We start from the raw sequence: 11,130 nt of genomic DNA, 5'->3' as shown, positions 1-11,130 counted from the left end.
TCAAAAAATTATAAATGTTTCTTTCTAAAGACTAAAATATCCAACATTATATACTTTTCAAATGTAGTTTATTTATTTTATAAATATTTTTTTATCATAAAACTAAATGCATTTATTTTTAAATAAAATTTCATTTTTATTATTATAAATTTTAAATGTCCTTTATTTTCAATCATAAATAAAAAATAAATAAAAATAAAAAAGGAAAATGAATCTAAAAATTAAAAAAAATAAAGGAAAATGAATCTTAGAAAAATAAAGGGCCTATAATTTTTTTATATTTGCTATAAAAATAAAGGGCATTTAAAAATTAAAAAAAAAACCTTGAAATTTCATTTAAAAATAAATGCATTTAGTTTTATGATAATAAATAAATAAATAAATTATATTTGAAAAGTTTATAATGTTGAAATAGAGAGAATTGGAAAAAAGAATATATTAGTCTCTAGTAAGACACATTTATAGATTTTCCTATCTTCTATAATAGTGGAGGTGATTGAGATGATTTAATGCATCTTTAACAAATGTCAAACCCCTTTATTTTTTTAGTTAGATTAGCAAAATGAGAAGAAAATTAATATTTTATTTATTGTTATATAAAAAAATGTCATTTATGTGTTTGCTTCTCAAATAGAAATGACAGTAATGTTACGTTGTCAATTTGATCAATTTTGGATAACCCATTATGCTATTTTTTATTTTTTCACACTTAAAAAACTTTAAATTGTAGGTTAACAAAACTCTGACTTACAGAATAAATGTTGTAAATGTCTGATGGAAATTGATTTTGAATTTTTATTGTAACTTTTGAATTTTAAATTTTGAAATTATTTAATATAGAAAAGTTATTGATGTAACATTAAAATTTTATTACGTTTTTAATGATCAAATCCCGATTATAGTAGTATTACTATATTATTCGAAAGAGTGGTGTTATATGCACTAATTAACCAACACTAGTTATGATATTATTATTGACCCCACTCATTATACAAATTATAAATATCAAAAACATCTTAAATTATGTCACATTATCAATTGGTACACTAGTTAGTGCACTAATTGGTGCATATAGCATTAGTCTATTCGAAAACTGGTATACAACTTTTTGGGTAAATTACAATCACCTCCCTTTAAATTGAGAAAAAATACAACTACTCTTGACATTTTTTATATCATTACACTAGTCTGCTTTATGATTTTAATTCATATAACAGTTAGACCTATTTTCATCTATGTTAGTTGTATAAAAAAAATGTGATATCTTTTTTACAAATATATATATATATATATACATATATCTCTTTATTTATTTCAATGTTTACTTGCTATCTCTATTAATTTCAATCACTTTAACCTTATTAAAAATTAAAAGTTTGGGCTAAACCTCAGGGCAAGTGAATGTAATTTATCCAAACTTTTTAAAGCATTTTCTTACAATGAAATTTAACGCTATGTTTGGTAACTTAGGAGAGAAAAGAAAAGAAATGATTACTTAAGTAATAAGAGAAAAGAAAAGAAATGAAATGATTGTAATTTCTCTCCTTTTTGTTTGGATAAGTAAGAAATAAAAGAAAAGAAATGATTGTGATTTCTCTCCTTCTTGTTTGGTTAGATTTCATTAAGAGAAAAGAAAAGAAATTATTTTATGTTATATTACCAAAATAACCTTTTTATATTTTCAATCATTTTATTTCTTTTATTTTTATAGGGGTAAAATTGGTATTATGAAAATATAAACATTTGTGGATTTCTTTTCTCTCCCAATCTCTCCACTTTTGGAAAGATTGAAAATAAGAGTTATGAGAGAAATGAGTTTCTCTCCATTTCTCTCTATTTCTCCCCATTTCTCTCCACTTAAGATAACCAAACAAGGAAGAGAAATACATTTCTCTCTATTTCTTTTCTTTTCTCTCCAAATCACTCAATCCAAACACAGTGTAAAGGATAAATTACACCATTTGAACAATTTTAACCCTATACGTTTAATTTTACGGCAATATGATCCTTCCATCACACGTTGTTAACATTTGGAACCAAAAAAAAAAAAAAAAGGTACAAAACTAAATGGACTAAAGTACAATTCAAAATAAACTATCGGCAAATTATAACAAAATTGAAAGTGTCGAGTTTAAATTAAAACTATGGAAACTAAAGTGATACTACACTTAAACTATAAGGACTAGTGGTGCAATTTACCAATTTAAACACACACACAAACACGTTCATCTGGCATCCTCATATACCAAAATAGCACTTTAGCCATTGCCTGATAATGCAAGTTGACATAGAGATATAGGCATGTATTCATATTTCCTCTTCAAGTTCATGCACAAAAGTGAATGTTAACACATCATTTCACAAGAAAGTATTGAACTTCACAGATATTTTTCCGTAAGGGCCTTGAGTTGGATAATTGGAAGTGTTTGCTAGAAAATGAAAAAAGAAAATAAAAAACAACCAAACAAATGTTCTACTTCCATAATTCACCTAATAGCAAAAGGATGCTTTTGTATTCTATTGATTCAGCAGTGCCAAAAAAGTGTTCATGTCCAAACTGAAACATCCACAATGGAGACAAAACTCATAAGCTGCTATATTAGGTGTTCATGTGCAAACTGAAACATCCACAATGGACACAAAACTCATAAGTTGCTATATCATGCAACTCAAATTTATTGTTCTATTAACTAAAAAAGAATAGTATTTTTTGGTAAGAGTTCATGAACTCAAACATTTGTACTTTTGTAGTGTATAACAATCATCGAATGTTATATCCCTCCTCTCGGTTAATTCGCAAGAAGGCTGCAATTTTTAATACAATATATAGCGTGGTACCTTTTTATGAAGATGTAATGAATCACATGAAGCTTCTAATTCGTACAGGCACTTATTAATGCGTGGAAGGCTTGATATTCTTCATCTTTAAGCCCACAATCTTGTATGCTTGAATGAATTCCCTCCATCAAGAATGACTTAGAAATCAAACATTACCTTGTACTTCAGAAAATATCTCCATTTTAATCAATCCGCTCTAGATTATACATCACCATTCCCTCGAGTGCTAATTGAAATGCGCTCTGAGGAAGACACTGAAGGTTTTGGATCGCGAGCTCAGCTTTCTCTTTTGCTAGATCTCGAGCTCTCTCGATCCCCCCACAACTCTTGACTATTTCAATGGCCTCATCGAGTGAACCATTCTCGCAGAATTCAGATTCAATGAGCTCTCTCAGTTTCGGTTCTTTCTCTATTGCGAAAATTACTGGCGCAGTCAGGTTCCCTTTTGCCAGGTCGCTTCCAGCTGGCTTTCCCAGCTGCTCCGCGGACTGTGTGAAATCCAAAATGTCATCAACAACTTGGAAGGATAGTCCAAGATTCTTACCATACTGATACATTTGCTCATTAATATCGCTATCGACCCCACTAAAAACGGAAGCTCCTTTGGTGCTAGCGGCGATTAAGGAGGCTGTCTTGTAGTAGCTCTTGATCAAATACTCCTCAAGTTCAACATCACAGTCGAACAAACTCGATGCTTGCTTTATTTCACCACTAGCAAAATCTTTAATAACCTGCCACAATGCCAAATAGTTTACAAATATGGGCTAGGGCTTCATAACCTCCATTTTTTTGGGGATAGTTTTGGGGATTATATAAAAAGGGTGTTCGGAGAAATTTTTTGTAGGTCGTCTATGGCCATTATGTTGCTAGGGGTATCCAGTACAAAGGTTAACAGTATAAAACTTCTACGATTAGCAATTTGAAGAAATTACCTTAAATCTTCGTGTACTGAGCCCTAATCGAATAGTTTGAGATTCTAAAGAGAACGAAACTATTTTATCTATTAATAGTGGCCAAATTGGCATGTTAGTCTGATTCTATCTCTGTTCGTTCCGTTTGAAGAGATTAGACCTAACAAAATTCCAAATAGAAACTTTCGAGGGGTATTAGCATATGAGAGAGAAGCATGAACACCAATTAAAGTTTTCAAGGACTTGTGGTGCAATACCTGACTGATGAGCTTGATGACTTCAAGATTTTCAAGATTAGCAAGGTACCATGATGCCTGGGCAAACATGAAGTCCCCAGCAAGAACTGCCACTCTTGTACCAAAAAGTTGGTGAACAGCTTCTTTTCCTGCAAATAGCCAGAAACATGATATAGCTATGAAGAGAGCGGCTTTCTAGTTACTCATTTTAATGGTTGAAAGTTGAAACTTGAAAGAGACGTCCTTATATATGATGCCGCTTAAATTTTTGCATAAAGTAACAGAGAACCTCAGAAGTTTGCCAATTGTATGTGGAGTCAACCTTATACCTTTGAAAACAATAGAGCAAGATCTCATGGTTTGCTCGGTCTACAGCACATAAACCAGTGACACTACTTAACGTCCCCTCGGGGGAAAAAAACAACTGAAAGAAAACTCAAAAAATTGGCTCAAGGGATAATCCAGACATGGAACATCTGGTTCATGTCATGAATGCAAACATTTATAAAGTTTGCAACAAGACAGAGAAACGTGTCTGCACATAGTTCCACCAATCTGTATTTCCTTCCTCTGTTACTATTGTTTAACCAAAAATCTATGTTACGCAGGCCAATCTAGCTAAGCAAAACTCAATTGCATAAATCATAATCCAGACTTCTAGATGGAACTAAAGACAATGGAACTTGTCAAATCTAATACTTGTTATGAAAAATTGCATATAATGTTAAGACAAACAGAGATGGCATAAATACTCAACGGTCTTGTCAAGTTTATATTAATAAAATCTGGACTAAAACCACCAAATATTTTGGAAAACAGTTGAAAGTTTCTGCTAGCAAGTTCCATATGGTAGACTCATTCAACTTAAGAATTTGAAATCAGCAATCATATGAAACAATGACATAAACTGTGCTGGTGTTCAATACAGATATGAGGTTTCAACAATATAAACTGAAATGTGAAATGAATCATGACAATGATACACAGCAGCACAGAATTTTGAATAAACTGAGAGCAGCAGCATATAGCTAAAGGCTTACCTCTGCGCATGTCACTTTCATCTAATACGTCATCATGAATCAAGCTTGCAGTATGGATCATCTCAATAATCTCTGCCAAGCGCCTATGTTCTTTGGTAAGTTCCCTGGTAAGAAATAATAGTATTGAATGAAACATCTATTTTGTTTAATATCTAGTATTTTAACAAATACAAATAACACTGCTCACGTCAAGCCTGCAATTTCTGTTGTTGCTCTTGACACTAGGAACACCAAAGCTGGCCTCATCCTCTTCCCACCGGCACTGAAAATCTGTTCAGCGGCAGACATCAAAACCGGGTTGTCTGCACCAACAATCTAGCAAAAAAATTGCATCAGAACGGAAGCATATAAAAAAGACAATGGGAAATTTAGACTCATATTTTAAAGGGTAAATTATGCTGACCACCCTTGAGGTTTAGAAAAAAATACAATGAACTCCACAATGTAATTGCACTGACCTCTCTTTTACTAAGGCTAAAACAACCTGAACTAATGTAGATGATGTGCAGACACGAGAATAAATAAGATAGAATATACATTTCAGAGTAAAAGAGATGACATCATCATTTTTCCATCGACACGACTAACGAATTATTAAAAGGGGCCAAGTGCTATGTGAATTAAAAACCTTAAGAGAGCCCAATAAAATTATGTCAAATATTCACGCAACTAACCCCATTTGATGGGACTTAAGGCTTGGTTTGGTTTGGCACCGCCCCCCCCCCCCCCCCCCCCCCAAAGGGAGGTTAATGTAATTTGTCCTGTTTTAAAAGAGCACACCAGTCTAAGCATTTGAAGTTGATATAAAAGGTAAATTGGATTGGCTATGCGTAGAAGCACAAGGTATTGGTGAGGGAATTCAAATGATATTTATAAAATAACTGAAACTGTCACTAAGAAATTTCCTTGAATTGAAAATATTCTCATGAATTTCATGCACATTTAGGACCTCAATGATAACACCAACGAAACAAAAAAAAAAAAAAAAAAGTTTATGATTTATTTTGAATCAAAGAGGAGATATTTAACTCAAAGGTAACTCGTTTAGCTGAGCTAGCAAGAGTGTAACTACTCCCCTAACCTGAATTGACATGCATCCAAAGAAAATATCATTGGTTGAACTGATTCTCTTAATGTCATGATATTTGTAATCAGTGACACATCATGTGTACCCATGGTATATCAATCTTCATAACCAAGTTCTGATGGTAACACACAGTAATTTATGATTCAATCAAAAGTCAAGATATTAACTATTCATTTATGTACTAGTTGTGAACATTGTCTCAGCTCTTTCATTGTGTATTGGCTTTAATCCTCGAACTTCAACACAGAATAAACAAAATAATTGAGTGGGATATATATAATTTGAGTAACACAAAATATACAACTGTACTAATTTTTCTTAGATTAGTTTGGTTGAGTATTTGAGAATAGTGATTATTGGTAAGTTAGAACATTCCCATCAAATTATGGTTGCTAGGACAGCATGAAAATTAAGGCTTTATGCTATTAGAACTTTATATCAAATCCTTTTTCCACCCAACCCCCAAAGCAGGAATTTCCAGCGCCATTCTGCCTATAATCACAACTCCACTACCAAATCACAATCCACCTCCAAAAGCCATTGATTCTCTACCACTAGTATAATTACTACCACAGCTGAGGGACAAATTGTTAAGAATACCCTACACTTACTTTTTTTTTGTGGCTAAGTGTAAAAAAGAAAAGAAAAATAAAGTGCTCGCCTTGCTTCTAAAAGTAATTTCGAACATAATCAAGTTAAAGAAAACTCAACTGAATTTGACAAAAAACCATTTCTAAACTATTGGGCCTGAGATAATAATCTTCTTTTGCCATTGTACTCAAACTAGACAAGATATCCATTAAATAATACATTCAATTGTCAATATTTTCCATTACTCCCTCAAGCCATATCAATTTTGGTCCTCTTCTTGCCCTTGCAACATTTTCAAAGGGGACCACGCTGCTGTTCCTCACTCGAGCACTAATTTCTCTTCAGTGCACACACATGGCCAAACAATCTTAACAGGTTTTTCATTCATAATAAAACTAAATTCAGCAGGCACAAACACCATTAAAGCAAGAAGTGTGTAAAAGTAAAACATCTTCACCATGATAATTTGTTAAGGCTGTGTTTGGATCAAAGATTGAGTGGGGATTTGGGGAGGGAAAGGAAAAGTGAAAAAGAATTAGCTTCTGTTTCATTCACTTCTCCTTTCCTTTTCCCTTTCCCTTTCCCTCCGCAAATCCCTCCTCAAACCCAAACACAGCTTAGAGGTTAAATCTAAGAACATCTTATAACATACAAGCCAATATAGAATTTTTCACATAGGTACTCACAGACTGTAAATTTTTGTTCAATGTTTGGAGGTCATCAGCAACCACTTGAAACAAATTTGCCACTGCAATAGGGCTTATAATTTCTTCCTTCACATCCAATACTGGTGGAGGACCTTCTGCAACCCCAATAATAGTCCCATAACAAGTTAATAAACAATTCTAATGGTTCAACCTCCAAATTCATAAGACAAAACTACATGTTTGTACCAATTTAACAATCAGAAACAAACTCAAATTGTGCTTATCTCAATAAAACAAAGTACCATTCAGCAAAGTCTCCGGAGTCTTTGTAGAGAAAACGCCACACCGAGCAATCTCATGCCGGCGACACACCAATTTGCGAGCCCCAAAGCCTCTGTTAAATCTCCTGCAGACACCCTTTTTTGCATAGTTTCTTACTGAAAATCGATCAACCGAGGCATTGGAAGAACATCCACAAGCAACCAAATCCAACCCAGTTCGACTAAACTCAAGACTATGGCACGTCATTGACATCATCATCAATAAAATCCAAATTCAAGAAACACAAAAATATTTTTCAATCAAATCAAAAACCCAACTCAGAAAATAGCTCAATTTCCCATTTCACCAAAAACCCACCAAGAAAACAACAATCCCAACCATGAAACAGTGATTGAATTGAGAAGAAAGTGAGTAGCAGAGTGAGCTTCAAATAAGAGAAAAGATTTGAAATGGGTCCTAAGGTGACAAGCTATAGTTGAAGTTGAACCCAAAGCCTGGAATGGTATATGTGTTGTGAACGAATACTTGTATTGAGTGGATCCAAGAAGCCCACATATCAGAAAAATTTTGGGGGGTGTATTATTTATATAATCATATGTTTTTGGGAAAAAAAGAGGGTAAGCTTTTTAGGACGAAGGAGTGTATGGCCTATGGTGGAAAGAGATAGAGCGAGTGCGCGAAAGAGAGGCAAAGAAACGGCCTTATCTTTCTTAGCGGTCAAATATATATACTCTGGTTTTTATTTTTTTATATTTTTTATATACCCTGTTTTTGGTCCTTAAATAATATATGGGTAAATATTGGGATTTTTATTAATAAGTCTTATTTAGAAATGTTCTAATTTAAGAAGTTTATGAAGAAATTTTTTAATCCACTTTAATCTCACGTATTTATAGTTTTATTCCATAAAAAAAAAATTTCTTGATTTACACTATTTTTTTAGACTTTTATACCCTTATATTTAATATTGATATTTAATGTTGGGGAGAAGAGAGAAGGAAAAGAACCAAGGCATAGAAAATTTCATACACAAATTAAATAACATTAATGTTATTATTTTATATTATTATATAATGTGAATATATTTTTAATTGACAATACATTAAAATTAATGTAAACATTCCCTCTCGTCTGATGTGAATATATTTTTAACGTCATCTGATGAGAATATTCACATTCATGTCATCTAATGTGAACATTCATATCATCACGTACAGTCATGTTTATATTCAAATGAAAGTTCAAGCTTGTGATTGTGTAATTTGGCGAAAATTGGGCCGAGCTGTGAGATGGACTTTGTGGCCCAAAATACGAAGGACTGTGTAAAAAGGCCGTAATGTTACTCCGGCCCAAGAAAGGTAAAGTTACTCCGGCCCAAGAGATAAAGTTCTTTCAGTCAGAGCAGGAAGTGTAACAAAACAAGTGGAGTTCTAGGTATTGAAGGTCCCCTCCACTTACAACATCATCTTGGGCAAAACATGGATACACGCCATGCGCTCGGTGGCGTCATCCTACCACCAGGTAATGCGGTTCCCCAACGACACCGGTATAATTGAAGAAGTATATGGAGATCAGATCATGTCAAAACAGTGTTTCGCCACGGTAAATGGCAGTCGCGCTGCAAAAGGATACGTCCATTCGGTGGAGAAACCAGAAAGCAATGAACTATTCGCGGACGTCGGCAAAGAGGCTGATCAGAAAGCGGTGGAGGACTTGGTGGAGGTAAAAATAGATGAGAAGAACCCGGATAAGTTCTTCTTGCTTGGCTCATCGTTGTCCAGCACTGAGATAATAGAGGTCTTGGAATTCTTGACTTCTAACATCGAAGTGTTTGCCTGGACACCCTACGACATGCCAGGCATTGATCCAAACTTCATCAGTCACCAACTCAATGTCCACCCATCCGCCAGACCAGTCATTCAACGCACGCGCAGATCGGCACTCCACCACCCGAAAATAGTGGCGGAAGAAGTAGGCAACCTGCTGGAGGCATGAGCAATTAGAGAAGTGCACTACCCAAGATGGATCTCCAACACAGTCGTAGTGCCAAAGAAAAATGGCAAATAGCGAGTCTGCGTCGACTACAAAACAGTCAACAAGGCATGCCCAAAAGACAGCTTTCCTCTACCACAGATAAATCAACTGGTGGACCTAACGGCGGGGCACAACCGACTTAGCTTTCTGGATGCATACAGAGGCTACCACCAAATCGCCATGCATGAGCCAGACCAGGAGGTCACATCCTTTACAACTCCAAGAGGACTATACTGTTATAAGGTCATGCCATTTGGCCTGAAGAACGCTGGGGCAACATTCCAACGGATGGTCACCAAAATGTTTGAACCATTGTTAGGCAGAACAATGGAGGCATACATCGATGACATGGTAGTCAAAAGCAAGGATGAGAATGACCATCTCAAGGACCTTGGCGAGATGTTTGAGATCCTAAAGAAGCACAAGTTGCGCCTCAATGCGTCCAAGTGTGCATTCGGAGTAGAATCTAGCAAATTCCTGGGCTTCCTTGTGACCAACCGAGGCATAGAGGCAGACCCCTCCCAAATCAAGGCAATCCAAGATCTGGAGAGACCAAACTCAGTAAAAGAAGTGCAGCATCTCACCGGCATGGCAGCTGCACTCAACCGGTTCATAAGCAGATCATCAGATAGACTACGACCATTTTTTCATGCCTTAAAAGCCAAGTTTGAGTGGGATGAAGAATGCGACCGAGCTCTGGAAAGCTTGAAGGAATATATGTCCTCCCCACCACTGCTTGTTACCCCAGTACCTGGTGAAGAACTCTTCTTATACCTGGCGGTCTCTCAACACGCAGTTAGCACGGTGTTGGTTCGTACAGAAGGAATCCAACACTTGCCTATCTATTATGTCAGCAAGACGCTGCTGGGAGCCGAAACAAGGTATTTGCCACTGGAAAAACTGGCATTGGCCTTGATGATGGCCTCCAGGAAATTGGCACACTACTTTCACGCCCACACCATAGTCGTCCTCACAGCTTTCCCACTAAAAGCTTTGTTTGAGAGGGCGAACTTTTCTGGGCGAATTTTAAAGTGGGCAGTAGAATTGGGGCAATTCGACATCAAGTTCCAACCCAGGACCGCAATAAAAGCCCAATCTTTGGCAAACTTTGTCGCAGAATTTACTCCTGGAAGTCATCATATCTGCCCAGTCGACCTAACTGACACAACCGAACTAGGGACGGAAGTTGACGCCGGAATAGCGCAACCCCTGGTAGAAGGTACTCAGTCAAACTCCAAGGCAGACCAGACTAAGGACAACAAGAAAGAAACAAACAAAGGCTCACCCACAGTACGATCAGATGACGAAGGGCAGACAGCAAGCATGGACCTTGAAGAAAACACCATTCTTGACCCCACGACATCATCTGACCCCTCCACGTGTTGGAAGTTGTTCGTTGGAGAGATGTGGAAGCTCTTTGTGGATGGAGCATCCAACCGGCATGGTGCAGGGCTTGGCATAGTC

General features: G+C 35.7%; 1 protein-coding gene across 1 annotated transcript; it reads right to left on the bottom strand.

Moving 5' to 3' along the window:
* Positions 1-2,648: 2,648 nt before the first annotated feature.
* LOC114289614 (solanesyl diphosphate synthase 2, chloroplastic) lies at positions 2,649-8,357 on the bottom strand. The gene is made up of 6 exons (XM_028233367.2): positions 7,653-8,357; positions 7,390-7,505; positions 5,213-5,340; positions 5,026-5,129; positions 4,007-4,134; positions 2,649-3,569 (listed from the first exon to the last, which is right to left on the bottom strand). The coding sequence occupies exons 1-6, from the start codon at positions 7,888-7,890 to the stop codon at positions 3,021-3,023; spliced, it is 1,263 nt and encodes a 420-aa protein (XP_028089168.2). The 5' UTR covers positions 7,891-8,357; the 3' UTR covers positions 2,649-3,020.
* Positions 8,358-11,130: the final 2,773 nt, after the last annotated feature.

Source organism: Camellia sinensis, chromosome 7 (genome assembly GCF_055761805.1).
Source record: "Camellia sinensis isolate YWXY chromosome 7, ASM5576180v1, whole genome shotgun sequence".
Lineage (NCBI taxonomy): Eukaryota > Viridiplantae > Streptophyta > Magnoliopsida > Ericales > Theaceae > Camellia > Camellia sinensis.
Note: the sequence above shows the minus strand (reverse complement) of the source record. Positions and strands in the feature narration are given on the sequence as shown.